The following is an 18,440-nucleotide window of genomic DNA, read 5'->3' on the forward strand; positions in this document are numbered from 1 at the left end:
TCCAAAATAGCATAGTCAAATGTCAATACTCAATACTCATTACAATTATCTAGCATAATATAGATAACATATTATTTATTAGTATCTGTGGTGGTCTAGTACTTGCCATATTTCCTTTTTAATTGAAATATTAAGAGAATAGTATAAAATGTACGTTCCATTTATCGAATTTCAATAAAATACACTTGGAGGGGTTCCAATCGAGGTCCCCCGAGACACCTACATAATCAGTAACTATCATCAAATTCATAGTTCTAATAAGTTATCTGTGTGTTTTAGTATACTCTATTACTTTTGCATTTAGGAAGTAGATCACAGAGACAGATCAGCTGATATTTTTTTAAAACTAAAAACACGAAGTAGTAAAAATAATCCATAATCGAAAATAGGCCATTATTTAAATAAAACCAGTAATACAAGAATCCTGGCCATGCCTTTAGGTAAGTAAAAAATGTCGTAGAATTTCATAATTTTTTTAGCAGCATTAGGTATAAAATAATCTGCTTTCAGATAAGATCTGCAGTGAGGAAACTGTGAACGATCTACTGGACCGGCTCACTTTAAGGCAGTTGCATTTAATGGAAGAAAAAATGTGCCGAGAATTAAACATAGAATCTAACATAAACAATGGTTGCTTCAATTTAGCTAAGTCGCGATACATTATGGGCCAGACGGCAGTTAGTAAAGAAAGACTACCCACAGAGGCTAGCTCAGAATTCTCAGCTTTAACAAGGTGTGAGACTATAGAAGAAGATGGTGAGACGAAACTTAAAATTGTTGAAAATGATACAAATACTGTAAACCCAATGCACTGGTTTGGTGTATTAGTGCCTCAGAATCTTCATAAAGCAAAAATCATCTTTCAAAATGCACTTAACTTTATAGTGGAGTGTGCCAACATACAAATACAAATACAGGAAAATTTAAAAAATTTAGATGCATTGAAACAGTACAAAGTGATGTTAAACCCATGAAGTTTTTAACATAATTTCTGCATAAAAAATATTCACTATAAATATGCAATATGATTTACATTTACTTAACTGATAAACAGCCAACCCTATCCGAAGAATCTAGTAACTCTAGACTAATGTTTTCTCAACTTATTAAATTTCTATTATGTTATTGATCATTGTATATATTTTTATTATGACAAACATGCTGTAGGGTTTTTATAGAAAAAAAAACATCATATCTGCCTGCCTCTCTTTATACTGCCCCGCTGCCTGTGGACACTCACACTGCCAGAAGGCTTGCAAGTGCGTTTTAAGAAATTTACCTGACCTTTTAAGTATTGGAACGCTCCTTTCTTGAAGGACTATAAGTTAAATTGGTTTGTAAATACTTCAAAGGGCCGCTGGTGCTTTAAAAAAAATTCAGGTCTGGAACGACGGACGTCGAGGTGATTATGTAATTTCGTATTCTGCCTTGACGTCTGATGATGAAAATCAGCTGCAGATAGTAATCTGAGCAACGTCTCTGAACTGAAGCTTCAGGTGTAGTATTAGGAAGACGCTGTAGACTAATTATTACTCATGGCTATCTTTACTAGGGCTCCTTCGAAGACAAAGTAATAGACCCGCAATATTCATATATTAATAAATATACCTATATACATTCTGGATATAATCCTATACTTGACGCTGGCTAATGCACAAATCGTGCCAGAGCCATAAAAAAAACATGTTATAATATTGAAATGTTCCATGATGAAATTGATATTTCTTAAATATATTTGACTAAGACTTAAATTAAATATGTTTTTAGACTTGTAAAATAAAAATAAATTTATAAAAATTGCTTTAATTGTTTATTTTACATCTAGAATAATTTACACTTAATATAATAAAACAAGGAACATTATTAATAACCTTTCTATAAAATTACACTATAAATAAGTACATAAGTTACAAAAATGCAAATGATATAAAATTGTATCATGTAAATTGTGCTAAACTTAAATATTAAAATGAATTTCTACAAAATTTTGTGCTCAATTTAAATTGGCGCCAAGACTAGACAAATTGAGCTTAATATTTTTTTAAAGTATAAATTAACTCAAGGAATGTTTGAGGACATCGATATAAAAGATATTACGATTACAATGTTAGCTAGGTACAAGTAAGTAAAATTATTCCTTATTTCAAATAATTAACTAAGAAATACCTGTCAGCTTTTATACAGTCTAGAGTTTTAAAAAAAATCGTAGAGCCAAACTTAAACAAGAATTTTACGCATAGTAATTACATGGAATGTTATTAAATAATGAGGCTACTCATTTGTTTTCCTATGACCGTTTGTCATTAAAAATTTATCATTGTTTGCCTTTAAAGGCGATTTCAATAATAATGCATGCTTATTATTTGTGATTCTCACAATGGGTAACTATCTGTGGGCTTCAAACCAGGTATTTATTAATAATAAAAATGTAAACAAAAATATACAAACTTATATATATAAAAAAGTACCAAACTTTAAAACATTTGTAAAGATAGTAATTAATGCTTTGGCATTAATTTGATGTGTATAAAGCGAAGCATTTCACTGTAAATTTGTTATAAGATAGATTCTTGGTATTTATTATTGAATTTGTGAGCAACAGACATGAAAAATTACTACAGTAGACATTATCAAACAAAAAACAATAAATATCTCCTGTGTAGTCATGGTAAATTAAAATTAAATCAATTATATGATATTTTTCATATTAACTAACAAAGCCATTCAAACAACTATATTCATAAAAATTATAAAAAATAAAGAAGTAACAAGAGGTTGCCTTTTTGAAGTACCTACTATAATTTAAATTTTAATAACCTTACACAACTAATATTAATTAACAGTGATGTATTCAATATATATTAATAACATAATATAATTTTAAATTTACTATATTGTAGTATGGTCGGGAACCATTTTGTACGTTCATTAGAACCTTTCACATTTATAATTTGTTAAGTACAATGTTTACTATATTATATTCAGACATACAAGCGCACATCAACATTGATCACTAATTCTTAAATTGCACTTCAAAATAATTTGAATTAGATTTACTTCATATATTTCTAAGTTAATGGACGAGGATCCTACTACACATTCACTTTGGGAATATCTATAATGCCTCTGGGAAACACCATCTTTATCAAAGAAAATTAGGTCGTCCATATCATAGAACCACCGTATACATATGACACAAGCGAAGCACATTCATCAACGACTCTACTATTTTCCCCACGAAATATATGTCAGTCTTAACTGGGATATTAAAATGCGCCAGCGCTATGAAAGATGTGTGTACGTGGAGAAGGCGTATTTAAGTAGGTAGCATTATTTTTAATTTGAGGGTAGTTTCAACCTAGACTTTATCGCGCGAGTCGCGCACGGTTGACCGCCAATCGCCGCGCGTGCAAGTTGCGTCTCGCCACCACGCTTGAACGTCAGTGTAATGGGCGTTTCGCTGTCTACGCGCGTTAGCGTGAACCATTGCGCATACACGACAAAAGAAGTATGTGTTTATGAATTCACCAGTGCCCTGAAAGCAGAACTATAGTAATTTAAAGGGCTCATAAGAGGTAATAGGTGCTAACAAATGTCGTCATACAAATTTACCTTCCACTTAAAGTAGGAGTTGTAAAGCGTATCATCCTCGTCGAGTCGGCGTAGATACGTTGCCAACTCTTCTGGGTTGGCAAACTCTTCCACATGTACGTATGAGTTGTGCGGCGCTATTGCTGCGTATTCATCGGGCCGAGCACCCATAACTATTGGAAGCACGTCATGTCTGCAAATTTAAATACACTGTACTAGAGTAAAGCCGATCGCACACGCTGCAACTTACATATAAATATAGCTCCAAAAAATATATATTCAGTTAAAGTTTTGGTACTGAACTCTTTTTATATTGTTTTAAACTGTTCAATCAATAATTAATCATACTTGCACGTTGTCCTAATAAAGACATAACTATAAAGATACAGCCCAGATTTATGTATATTATTCTGCCAACTGACTTAATTTCTTTCCTATGGAATTTTATTGGAATGAAAGACCAATGGAACTAGCTATTTTTATCAGAGTTGAGTATATACTGGAATAACACAGCGTGTGTTAAGAGGCCATTAGTAAAATATACAGACATGAATTAACAACATGTTTTGGCTAACAATACTGTTTGCTTAGATTACATTTATGTGGGGATTATTTTCCTCGACACCTTTTCCTTCCTTTTACAGTGAATTATAGTAAAAGTTTAAAGCGGAAAAAATACTCAAAGTATTTTTTTTTGCAAAGCTTTGTCTATACCATCAACATTAACTTTATTTGAATCATATTATAATTTTTTAAACCAGTGATTCCCAAAGTGGTCTATATCGACTCCTAGGGGTCTATGACAACCTGCAAGGGGTCTACGACAGCGAAAAAAAATTGGGGGTCCACGAAATGAAAATGGGGAAGAAAAAGATTAACCCTTACAAAATTGACGCCAAATGTTGATAATTTATTATTAAAGCATCAGGTTCATCCTCCTCACTAAAAATATTGACTTATTGCTTATGTTATTTTATTTTATGTTTATTTAATGCTTCGTATATTTTACATAACAGATACAAAATTTTATTTTGAGTAGTTTTAATTTAAATTCAATTAATAAATGTATAAATTAACATGTGTTTTTACTTTAAGTTTTTAACACTAAACTTCACTACAGTTAGAAATTTACAGGAAATCAATATCAGGTAAGTAGGGGGTCTACCCAACACGGAAAATCATGGCAAGGGGTCTACGACACAAAAAAGTTTGAGGAACTCTGGTTTATACGATAACGATGGAGCATCATCATTAAAAAATATTTTTTTATAGTTAACTTACTGCAATCCGTTCACAAAGAATTTTTCGGTGACATAGTCCTGACAATTGGAGTTCTCAAAGGCGAGGTAGAATTTATACTCTTTATCCAACATCTCCAGACAATTTGGGTCTGTTCGGGGGCAATGATGAGGCCCACAAGCTCCATATATATCCACTGGAATGTATTTAGAGAGTTGCCTTGCGTACTGCAGCCGACGGTTGCGTGCGTGGCAGTTTGAAACAAACCACGCCACCTGTGACAAACGCCACGTTTACTTTACAATTTAAGAAAACGCATTTAATATGATTACGTGAAACATATTTTTAAAAACAACCAACCATTCAAATCAAACCATACAAAAATATGATAAAATAATTTATCAAAAGCGTAAGTAATATACACAGCATAATTGTTCCTATTATAGATTAAACCCACCCTCATGAGACCATTTATAAATCTTGTGATAGCTAACCTTTTTAGTCTTGTTAGCCGCGTAATTCCGCTCTAATTCTTTCTCGGTGACAATAGGGTCATGGTAGACCCACTTTTCATAGGGCGCTACGATGTCAGAATCTCGCCGGTAGGTAGCTGTCCAGTTAAATACATCGATAGACGTTGGCCGTAGTGACGCGGTGTGGTAGGGACATTCTAGGTAGTATAAAATCCATATCTGAAAACAAGAAGTAATTGATTAAAAGGACCTAATAATATATTGACGAGAAAAAAAAAGGATGTAGTTGTATCTAGAATCCAGCGGAACGAAAAATTAAAGCCCTGTTACCCTGAAGAATAAAGAGCATTTTTTAATATGTTATTAAGTATCAATATTTAGTAGCTGATTGAGGAAATTGTAAAATATTAGATTAGATATGAAAACTTAGTTGAAAAAAACAAAATCCCTTTAGATTTTTGTCCAAATAATTGTTAGACATATTTTTCGGTCTAGCTAATAATGCTAGTGGATGGTAAAGTATAGTTTACTGATATACCATTGTAAATTAACAGTCTGTACATATATGTAGTATCTATGTTTTCGGTCATGTTAAACGAAGTAGTTGACTGTAACCGTGACATAATACGCATGTTTTTTTTTAAAGTTTGATGCAGTGCAGCTTAGGAATCAATACGTTGCATTGCAGTTCAAAGTTAAAACGTTATCAAACTGTTACAAATAGTGATAAACCTATAATAAGATAGTACGGTATAATATTTATATCTTATGATAAGGATCAATTTATAATACTAATGATGATAATTGTTTGATAATAATATAATCTTATTTTTTTTAAATCAGTACTCGTCCTCGAACAATAGATAAATTAAATTAAGTTGAACAGATTAATGGATATGATTTGGTTATAAATCTTCCTATATCTTGGTTCTTAGGAAATCAAGATTAATTGATATATTTAATAATGATGAGATGATATATTTAGTATGTTAGCTATATTTTACAGCTTAACGCTTCTGCAAAAAAACTAGAGACGAAAAAACCACCACTATTCTTTATCTCACAGGCCGAAGTAAACGAAAATCTTACTTGATGAGATGGACGCTTGATATTATACGGCGTATGATGATCCTTAAATAAGATGGCATCCGCGGAAGCTGCTTCCCTGGAGTCTGCGGTTAGGGTGCATCTGTCCACTGGGCATTTGTTCCTGATGAATTCCGTTCGACCTCCCGAAACACCCCACGTACCTAAACCGTTAGCTAGCAATATCTTCTTCATAGGAACTTCTTCGTCTTTTGGCAATGTATACATAAGCTGTTCGACGATCCTAAAAGATATGTTATAAAATATAGTATTTTATTATACAGGCATTGCACGTTTAAAAGAAAATATGCTATCAATTCGACCATAGCGGAATCCAGGTTAATCAGGTAGGCCATGAAGTACGTAAGTCATGTACGTGTAATAAAATTGTGACAATTAAACACGTTATTTTACGGTGTATTTTGTTTTGAAGAAATTTATGTAGTTGATTTAATATAACGCGTATTTTTCGATTCAGGGTAGTAATTGTTTTAATCTATTATGGTTTTAGTATGTAAAAACTAGGTTGTAGCGAAAAAATGTGTGCGATTTTTATTCCTAGACTGTAAGATTTCTGGAAACCTTGTTTTTCTTTTACGCCGCACTCAATAAAACGATATAAATTTTTATAGACGCAATAACGTGCAAAATAATTACGAATTCAGGTAATCGTACACGTACGCTTGTTATACAGTCGGATAAGCATTTTTATATGCGTTAGTTTTTAAAACCTCCCGTTAATCACAAAGCATAACATTGATTTGAGATTTCACTGTCGTTAAAGTAGTTTTTATTTTCAAAATCATTGAGTTTTATCTTATAAATGTATGTTTTATTAAATACGTATTCATCAACTAAGTTGTAAAAGAGAAATTTCATATGAAGGTCGAAAGACAGTCTAAATTCATTTGTTTTAAATTATATAACGTCATCCTTCCAAGGTTAGCCCATCGTGCAAACAATAGGCTTGCTCTGTTTTGTGCGTCTTACATTGTTATAAAGAAGTCATGCCTATTACTTAATGTTACAAATAGGTACACAAAAATATGAAAATTAATTATAAAACTTTAACTCAATTTTTTTTAAACATTTATATATTATTGATTCGCACCGACTACTTACAATTATAAAACACAAAAAGAAGAACCAACAACTATGAATTGCATGTAAGAAATTGAAATAAATAAATAATCCACAAATATTTGTCAGTTAAATATATATAGTCACCTAATAAGTTTATAGTTTGCAGGGAAATCCGGGTACATTACCGATTATCCCTGGAACGTCACACAAACCTAGAATGGGATTTGAAATATATTTTATAATACCTGTCTTCTCCAGGTAGGTCTTCCGGAAAAACCCTGGCCTGCTTATCATGGCTCCTTGGTCGTCTCTCCCCCCCTGTCATGTACCAAGGTCGCATTGAAGTATCATCTCTAACATAGTTCACTTCCTCGCTTTCCGTTATGGAGTTCTGAAAGGACGTCACGCTTTTTAATTAAAAGGACCTGGTCATGATGCGTGAACATTACAATGACTGACGCTGGTGACGTCGGTGAGTTTAATGCTTCGATATATTTAATTCATTTTCATTTATGGTATTGATACATATTTTAGGGTATTTGAGTTATTACTGATTTACGGAAATACATATCTTATCTCCAGATATTTTATCAGATTAAAATAAATAGAACTATACAATACACAATAGGTACTTTGAAAATTGATATCGAATTCTAATAAAAATGCCAATCCATGTATTAAAAAACTCAATATTTTGTGAGATTGAACCTGTTTTACTCTTAAATTGGGTAAAGGTATATTATTTTATATAATACATATTATATTATAAGGTATATTGTTTAGTATTATTTACTGCCTCTAGGCTTATTTGTATACCACAATTTTTAGCGCCAATTTCCAAGTAAAATAGGTAATCGGAATAAAATAATATATCGGATATTCAATAAAAACTTTCAAGCTTGTCGCTTTGAATAAAGCAGTGACAATCTTTGTTCTTCTAAGCTGAGTTCTAATTCAGCGTATAATCTTTATTCGGTTAGATAACTGTAAAAGTAAGGCTAAGAAATCTGCATCTATGATTTTGAGATGTGCCAATAAAAGTAAATTATTTACATGTATGTATACATCGTCCCGGGGCTGCGCAGTTGGTGGTGGTGAGGGCAGCCGCGAGGCGCGATAGGGCGGGGGGCGCGGCAGCAGCAGCAGTGCCAGCGCCGTTAACACAAACGGCGCGAGCAGCGCTAACCGCCGCAGCAGCCGCGCCGTCCGCGACCACATGCGCCCGCTCAGCGCACCCCGCCGAACCCAGTTTTGCTGGCCATACTACCGCGATGACATCTAAAACAATATCATCATATTTGTATTCGCATATTTTATAAAATGTTTCACCACTATGACTTGGCAACCCACAGTACGTATAATTCGGGGAGTCTAGCTTCGTGGCGTCATAACAGATATATCTCATCTGCACAGCACAGCTACTGAAAAAATATAAATTAAAAATATACATAAAATGAGAAATACACGATTCTGTTCCGATTATTTTAAATAAAACTGTTAAGAGTAGTTAGTTGTGTGTAGACATAGCAATAAAGTATGTTTAAAGGCAATACAAACGATAATTTAACTCAATATACTGGCACATTCGACAAAAAACCATGCACATTCGATGCCGATACGATATCTTTTGAAATTGCGTGATATTATAAAATGATTAAGTAATTTACCTTAAAAGTAAAATGTAAAGTACCACGGTTTCATTTACATAATAAATTTGCACCTATAATTAAATTCATATATAACGTACAGTTAAATAATCTTTATACATGGGTAATTAAACAAATTTTGCGTTATTTCCAAACAAATTTTCTAGGAGGAGAACTTTGACTTGACGTGACAAACTTGAAAATGTTGTCAGCAATAAAAAGTTCAAGTGTCTATCTACATTGTATCCGTAGATTGAATATTTTTCAATCATAAGTAAGTGCGACCTTGATGCCATACTGGAGCTATTTAATTAGCTGGCACGCCATTATCGTGTACAAAATTAAATGCTTTAGACCATACGATAACAAAAAATTAAGTAGTAACCAATGTATGTATGAGAAAAAAACCTAAGCGCAATGACCAATCTCAAAATTATACTTAAAAACAACTATAAGAGCTAGTTAAAAGTAAGTAATAACTAAGTTTTTAAATAGACCGAGGTTATTGAACTTATAGACAAGTGTGTTAGCTTATCGGTAACCTGAAGGTGTTAATTTGATACCGTTTTCCAGTTTAACAAATTGTCATGCTGAACTCGGAGCATTTGAATTTAATGTTTAGACTTTAGTTGAAGTTGAGCCTCATCCTCAGTACATCCCAGCCAAACTAACTCTTGTAAAACCCAAGAAGATTGAACGGATGATAAAATTTGTTGGCACTCAAGCTTGTCTCCGGATGTAAAAGATAAAATATTTATTTGCAAGGTATCCGCCAAACAGAACGCAAAAATATTAGGTAAATAATAAATTTCTATTTATTTGTTGAACTCAAATCAAAATTAGTTATGTTTAAAAGAGCAAGTTTCTATACAGATTCAGAAAACAAATTATAATTTAATTGTGACAAACCACTAATGGCCGAGTATTTAGAATGAATTATACCAGTAACAAATATATTTTAGTTAATTCATCAATTAAAATTACATTACAATCATTATAATAGAATGGACTACCAAAACTAAGAATGAATATGATCAGAACAATTTGTTTGCGTTAAATACTTGTTATTCGCATACCTGCTACGCTTACCAACGAGTGGTAAACATTATTACTCAGAGTACGTACGTAATATAAAATCAAATTTCCAGGTTTTACGTAACTTTTACATTTGCCCCAGTTGAAATGATTCAGTATACAGTTAGTTATAGCAATTACTTAGAGTTTTATATCATTTTATTTGTAGCAAAATTGATTTTACAGTTTTTAGTTATAGCATAGTTTTAAACTTTATGCCCAGAAAATGTGAAATAAAGCGAAACATTTTTACATTTTCAATTATTAAAAATATAAAAGTAATTTTAATTTTCATTTATATTAGCATTTAGATTGTCATTGTTAATTATCTATAGAATTGATAATGCGCTTCGCAACTGAATAAATAAAGCATTTGTAGCCAATAAAATACATTTTTTAAATGTTTTTGAAGGAAAATGGAAAATAATTTCAAAACAACTAACACGTGATATTTGAATTTGTGATATAATGCGTATTCCGGTTAAGTTAGTCTTGTCCCTTAGACCTATTTGTCGTTAATTATATGACTTATTATTACTACTATATACAGTTACTACACGTTAAAATGCATATGCTTTATATACTCGTAATAGTGTACATATCATACATATCGTATACTCGATTTAAAGCTAAGTGGTTCTCGATAAAAATTTGATATAAACAGATAGAAACAGTTCAAACATCAGCTGAAAACTTAAACTTATGAAAAAATTTTACGATATTAAATATCATGATAGGATGATTCGGTCGGGTAGTAGGTCCTTATAATTATCAAAAAAAGTCTTCAACTATTATCATATTAGTATACTGTAATATAAATTCGCTTTAATCTTTGTATCGATGTAAAAAATCTATACATCGTATACCCCAATAGACAACCTAATGTGCCCATGACAAACTGATTATAAATATCTATTGTTCTTGTGTGTAAACTACGTGACACGCCGACCACGATGCTATGCAACACATCTTGTATTCTGAAGTATTTCAATAACACACACGTATAGTGGATAGATACATTTTAATAACACTGGCTGTAGTTCTTCGTAAAAAAGTGAAAAAAAAATCCTATTTTGCTTAATAACCTATTTTCTTTTGATTTTATTAAAAAATTATATCAGAATAATTTTGTAGAGGATCTCTTTCTGAAGAATTTCCTCTATTTTTTTTTAAATTTCGTTAAGCGGCGGAAACGCTGTTAGCGCTCCAAAGTTGACCGGGTTCGTCAATGGTTCGTCAACAAGCCGGTCAAAAAACATTTTTACTTATTTATTACTGACTCTTTTCCTTACTACAGAACTTAAAAGAATTACTGTTTCTTACAATAATTTCTAAGATAAGTGTACATTTTCGAGAATGTTTAGTAGGTAGGAAAGGTCCGAGTTACGAGAGAGTTTGGAGACAAATGAACATCTGCCTTCTACGACTATTATTATTATTTTATACGTAGCCCTCGAAGATTCAGTTGTTTCATCTTCCTCGTTCTATTTTTTTTGTGTGCGACATAGTTTGCCACGTATAAATAACCAATAATTCATCTACAAAATGTAGACGATTATACCAATTTAAGTTATTTTGCGAGTTCGACCGCATAACGAAGCTAGTAAAATATTTATGACTTCGTGAAAGACGTCAATTAAATACAATTCAATAATCAATTTGAAAGACGTAATAATGAATGCTTTTCATTTAATGGACAATAGGTGCAATTTCATATTATATTATATATTTTTTTGTATAAACACATAGTAAACGTTATATTGTATAAAAACCTTCAAACTATATTGTCATTTTATAAATTCAACATAAATACTATAATATTTGGATCAATTTGACAATGTTGTAAGTTATCAGCGTAATTTAGTTATCTTTTAAGATACCTTGAATAGAGAACATAGGCTGTTATTTCTTTTCTCTATAGACAAACTTGCGATTACCAGCTAGCTAACTATAAAGATACTTTGTCTAAAACCTACAGCTTATGTTAAGATTCTATTCTAACTTATTAATTTGAATTATTGTACCATAGTCTTAATACTATTAAAATATATTATTTATTGATTTACCCCATGGTGGTACCACACGTGTCCTTTGTATTCTGGAAAAGGGGGGCAAATCTGCGCTAACCAATTCTTAAAAGGCCAGCAACGCACTCGTGTCCATGGGCGGTGGTATCTCTTAACATCAGGTGAGTCTCCTGCCCGTTTGTTTTATAAAAAAAATTGTACTTCAGCTTATTGGATTCTAAATTACACATAATGTTATGAATTCAAATGACACAATTCTCAATACACATTGGGAATGTTTTATTTCGGATCAGCTGTTAAACGTATGATGTAAAACAAAGTGGAAATAGTGATATTTATGTATTTTTTATGCGGCATTGCGTCATTGAATTGTGAGGCAAACAGCTGCAGCTCTTTGACCTTTTCGTTTCTTTGAATTTCAGGGGAAAATTATGTAGGTATATTTAAAACACTCATCTATTTATGTTCTTTACAGTTTAAGGGTGAGAATATCATAAACCAACCAACGTAATATTGGCAAATACATGGAACATATAAATACGTACTTTTGTTACACTGTGTATAGGTTATAATGATTATGATTATCTCAGTCCACTTGTCATCTATAGTAAACGGTAATTTGCGTTTACAACATCCTTAATTGCAGCATTTTACGGCGTTAACACATTCGCTTTATTGCTAGACCAACGTTTAATGCTCAGCGCTATGTGTATTAACAGTAGGTACCTACTAACAATTTTTAAGTACTGATATCGCTGCTACGTGTCGGCGCTGCATTTTTTATTTATTTCCTATAAATACCAGAATTATAATAAATTAAAATTGTATAAAGATCATAGGCACAGTATTGTTTTATAACAATCCTTGTGGATGCATGACTATTTATTTAATAAAAAAATTAATTAGCTCGAAACTTTAACAATAAATTTAAAAAAAAATCGAATGTTAATTATGACATTTAATTACTAGTGGTAACAATAACAGGTACTTTTTTATTACTTCACAGCTGTCATTGTTTCGTAAAAATATTATTAAAGTACAATTTGGCGTCAATTATTTTTGGCGCCACATGAAGCTAGAAACGTAATAAATAACTTAGACACCATTTACATTTTCGTTATGCGAAATTTCTTCACCGTGTCAAAGGTTGTTGTAGTCTGTTCTTTGTACTTTTCAGTCATGAAATCAGATACGAGAAGCCTATTGCAAGTTGGACTCCTTACATTATCCTTTTAAACCCTATGTTTGTTTGTCCTTAACGTGTATCGTTTATTATATATTTTTTAATACTGAAGGAAAATTTTGTAAACTCATCTGCGTTTAGCTACGACTCTAGGGCTCGTCAAATTAACTTCGAATATAAAAAAAATGTTTTATTAAATATGTAATATAATCGTGGAAATTAACTACAAAGTATTGTTATATTATATTATACATATACTTAAATTAATTAATTTTATTTTGGATTTAGGCAAAATATCGCATGAACAGCTGTTTTTATGAGTAGTAACTCAGGTGAGCTTTATAAAATCTGATTTTATGGGATATTACTCTTTCGTACACAGAAAAAGAAACTTGCGTGCTATGAAGTACCTACTTACTATGTAACGTTAGACCGATACCATCTCTGATCCCGTGATCTATTTATGTTTGACCTTACATACCTAAACTATTATGCGGGTAAATTCTATAGGTAAATAAATAAAAAATGTTATATATATGCTATAAATATTATATTTTTCATTCTGTCTACAATAAATGTTGACGTTGTACGTTCAACTGTAGCCGACGAGAAACATGTTGTTCGAGTTAAATTTTAGGGAGGCATATATATTCATCCGCTAATAACTCATCTTTTTAACAACTTTGGCCCCGTCGCCTATGATACAGTTCTTTCCAAGAATGTAATAAATTCATGAACACAGTTGTTGTATGATATACACGTGGCACTCAATACTATAACATAATATTGGTGACCCTGGCGCGATAATATAGCTAATATGATAGTCTATTGGTAATTTAAGTAAAAATCTGTTTGCGTTCCGAAATACATAAAAATTCACGATAGAAAAGTGGAAGCACAGGTATGGCAACGACGAAACAGCTGCAATAACTAAGTTATTCCTTCCAAATATTGTTTCGGTCTTTTCAATAATTAAACAATTAAAACTAACGGGATTGATTACCCAAATGTTGGCAGGTCACGGTGGATTCATGTCGTATCTTTACAGGTTCAAAGTTGACCAAGTGCTGTCTGTCCTTGTAGCAAGACAGCTGTCCTGACCGACTGTCCAATACATGGATATGACAGGTAAAGCATTGAACAACTATCGTAAAAGTAACGAACGAAAAAAGAAATAATGTCCAACAATAGGTTAAGAGGCATCTTTTTGGAATTTGTTGTAAATGTTATAGAAAAAGTTGTTAAGAGAAATAGGTAGTAGTGCTTAATCATCCGGGTTACCAATACCCTACCATTTACGTAAGTTATTTAATACCTCCGACGACAACATAGAAAAACATAGAAAGAACATTAGCTAAAAATATATTTAAAAAAAATACATAAAAGTAAACATTTGACGATTAGAGTCCAACCCATTCATATTCTTTTCCTTAGTTATGAATCAACGGTGCGTTTATCATTACGAAATATTGCTATTTTTATGCTAGTAGAGATGAATATGGAATTTATAATAATTGGCTAATTATCGGTTCATTTTCGAAATGAAAAACAATTGTTTTATACTTAAATTAGATTTCCACGCTGCTTGCTCAGAATGTAAAATGTTTAAAGTTAAATGCCTATTCTGGCTGGCACGAGGGACAGAGGGCCAGACACTCCTCACATGTCAGGGTCGTATTTCCTTTTGTTTCAGTTCACACAAGGTTAACATAGTTTTAGGTTATTTATGCGCGCTACTTCTTCAGAATAGAGAATCATGGCAAACCTCTCATCACAGTCCTTATCTATTTAGTAATCTAGTCAAGAGCTTCTATTAACTACCATGAATGATAATTTTGAGAGTTTGGACATGAACATTAATCTAATAATAAATCTACGTATGAAAATAATATTGACGTAGATAGTAAATTCAACTCAATTAAAATTAAACTGAAACGCGATATAATATACGAACGACGATAAGTGTATTGAAAATCTGTTTTGGTGATATCAGAATACACATTAATGACGATAAAACTAGATCGATCAAAAAAGTTCTAATTTCGTGGCACCTACTTGATACCCATTGATTACATTTAACGAAAGTAAAATTTTAGTAACATAAAATAGATACTATTGGTATGTTATAAAATGTGCAATTATAATTATTCAATAATAATATCTTGCATAATTGAAGACAATTAGCAATGTTATTTTACCTAAAGTATTATTATTTACGTATGTAACGAGTACAGGTGTTAGGTAAACCGACGTCATAGGTTAGGCCAAAGCCAAAAATCAGTTAGACTGATCGTCTTGAGAGAACGTGAACGTCATTAGAGTGTCTAGAAAGCATATCTCGCGAATGGCAACTGGCAGGTTCAGATAAAGCTGGGTAGATGCTGTGAAGGTCTATTCGAAGTCCAAGTGCCTAAATGGCAAGCAGTAGCGCAAGATCGGCATAGATGATGCCGTCTTGATTCAGAAGCCATCAGTACGCCAGTAGACTAAAAAGGCATAGTACATTATCTATACATATAAAAAAATGTAATGCCAAATATAGTTTATAGCATGAATAGCGAGATAAGAATTACACATTTATTTTTTTATATAAATATGTTTAATTTCATACCGTATCGGAATCGATTTGTTTCAGCTACAATAAATCTATTAAAGTCAGCCTTAAAAGTCAATAGACAACTTATACAGGTGCGTGTGGTATCATGGGCCATTTGATATGATAAGGTTCAGCAACTTCTTGATCTGCTGCACTGCTAACTTTAGGGGTTACCATTAAAAAAGGTAAGGCTTATCTTACATAGATAAAGATGATGACATCTAGACATAATAATAATATTGATTTATTAGCAATAGTAATTAAGTAGGCGAGTTATGGATGGGGCGGACGAGTTAGAAATCAGATGTCTTTTTCATACCTGACGTTTTTTGTTTATATTTTGGATATAATCGGGCATTATTTTATCGAGTGCTTTTCAGCAACAAATTGTAATGAAATGTATGTTTTGAACTAAACTGAAAACTTTCGCAGTGCAATATGTGACATGGATATCATTATTATGATAAGGTAATATTGTACTAGTTTTTAAATAAATTCTGGCGCAAACCATTATTGGTAATATAAAAATAAGTCGGGTTTTCCTTCCTGACGCTATAACTCCAGAACGCACGAACCGATTTCCACGGTTTTGTATTCGTTGGAAAGGTCTTGGGCTTTATAGCAAAGAAAATTCAGGAAAAATTTCAACAGAAAAGCTCGAAAATCTTACAAAAAAAAAATTCTTCATCTTTTAATCACCAAACGAAATGTTACATAAAAAGAAGTTGGTAATATATTTATTACAAAAAGCTCCAAAATTAAAAAAAGTGTGTTGAAAATAATGAGCATTTTTTAAATCTATTTACCGTATGGTATACACGCTATACTATAAAATAATTATCCTGTTGCTGTTTAAAAGTTTTATCGATTATACGATGCTAGTTAATTCTCATTTCTAATTTATTTATATCTGGACTACAAGGTGATTTTGGAGTAAAGTCTGCTGTCTTATAGTCTACTGGTACGCTGCGTTTATCTCACATACATAGTATATTTTATAGGTGTTTGCCATACTATGTAAATCTATCTCGGCTAACGCTCTACCAGCACAGTACAAAATAAAAAAAAATACTCGCCGAATACCTCCTACTTCGGTTTTTTGAAACCGGTTAAAATTGTGGTTGCTATTGATTATACTGTCTAGATATTATAAATAATTATCTATCAAATTTGATCGTTTGCTAAATAATTTAAAAAAACAGCCTAGCCTTATTAAGGTACTATCAGCTGTGACAATACGATGTTAATTAGTTCCATGTTAGTACCTATGTAGGTAGTATTTATCTTATAGAATATTTCTGCTTATCGATAGGTAGCTTTCCTTTACTGATAACTATTTAGCCTTATTTTCCAAGGATTTAACATCGTAATATATTTTCAATTTTCATATATCGATACTTATTGATGTAAAAATTTATTTTGAAATCAACTTACAAGAAATGCGATCCTAAATATTGTGATCCAGCTGAGACTCTTCGATGTTTACACTGGTGAAACGCACTGATCATCAATTTTTATACAACGGGTTCAACGGGTGTGATACACATTTGATTTTCGTCGATACCGCGTGTGGCGCGCGCTCTCTGCGTTCTACGGTGAAATATTGGCAGCACGATTCGGCGCGGCTACGTGCGCGCGCATTACCTGCCCTCTGCCTTTCGTCGCAAGCCACACTGCATTGACGCTGTGACGTACGATGTAGTTCCATGATTTAGGTTCTTCCAACTGTATCACAGAAACGATACACACGAACAGGTACAAAAAAAAGAACTGTTATTACATACATACATATTGTATACGACACCTCCAGCAATTGGCAACCTCTGGCGCGTTAATATGTAATAAGCGTTGAGGGATAACCCCCAACCAAATGAATATATCCGAAGTTTTATACACTTGTTCAAATCAACCAAATTAGACTGGTATTATAGCCATCCTTCCAAAATCAAATTTCATTAATAACACCGGAGATATAACTCAATAAAATAATATTAGACTTATGTTTTGTAATAACAAATCAAAATGTAAAGTTTCATGCATGTATTCAAATATACGAGTACAAGGCAATTGGATTATATAGATCTGGCAGAACGGTATATATGTCACCGTAAAATTGTAAACACCGTTAGATTGTAATATATCTCGTGAGATTGTAAACTGTCGAAAGATTGTGAACCTCAAAGAACTGCAATTTATGGTATTATTATTCGGTAGTTATATGAAATTGTTGGGATGTAAAATTAATCTGTAATTGACCAAAGAAGTTTGAATGATAACTAAGTTAGTGTAGTACAATCTTCCGAATAATAATACGTTAAATTGTAAGCAGTACGCTGAGGTTCACAATCTTTCGACAGTTTATAATCTCGCGAGATAGATTACAATCTAACGGTGTTTACAATTTTCCGTTAACATATATACCAGTAGGTGGGACTAGAAATA

At 32.1% G+C, this 18,440-nt stretch overlaps 2 protein-coding genes across 3 annotated transcripts; one reads left to right on the forward strand and one right to left on the reverse strand.

The window, feature by feature from the left end:
- The first annotated feature begins 258 nt into the window (after positions 1-258).
- On the forward strand, positions 259-1,132 carry LOC125051594 (coiled-coil domain-containing protein 115). The gene is made up of 2 exons (XM_047652020.1): positions 259-440; positions 511-1,132. Exons 1-2 carry the CDS (start codon positions 431-433, stop codon positions 972-974), a joined length of 474 nt encoding a protein of 157 aa, XP_047507976.1. The 5' UTR covers positions 259-430; the 3' UTR covers positions 975-1,132.
- A 686-nt stretch (positions 1,133-1,818) lies between these two features.
- Positions 1,819-17,668, reverse strand: LOC125051839 (glycoprotein 3-alpha-L-fucosyltransferase A). Of its 2 annotated transcripts, XM_047652420.1 has the most exons (9): positions 17,433-17,668; positions 8,823-8,893; positions 8,526-8,750; positions 7,718-7,863; positions 6,393-6,633; positions 5,325-5,522; positions 4,873-5,105; positions 3,613-3,784; positions 1,819-3,535 (listed from the first exon to the last, which is right to left on the reverse strand). In XM_047652420.1, exons 3-9 carry the CDS (start codon positions 8,688-8,690, stop codon positions 3,359-3,361), a joined length of 1,332 nt encoding a protein of 443 aa, XP_047508376.1. In that variant the 5' UTR covers positions 8,691-8,750; positions 8,823-8,893; positions 17,433-17,668; the 3' UTR covers positions 1,819-3,358. The 2 variants fall into 2 exon arrangements, with proteins under 2 accessions (XP_047508376.1, XP_047508375.1); XM_047652419.1 differs by lacking the exon at positions 8,823-8,893 and having other exon boundaries at positions 17,433-17,667.
- Between the last annotated feature and the right edge of the window lie 772 nt (positions 17,669-18,440).

This window comes from Pieris napi, chromosome 8 (assembly GCF_905475465.1).
Source record: "Pieris napi chromosome 8, ilPieNapi1.2, whole genome shotgun sequence".
Classification (NCBI taxonomy): Eukaryota; Metazoa; Arthropoda; class Insecta; order Lepidoptera; family Pieridae; genus Pieris; species Pieris napi.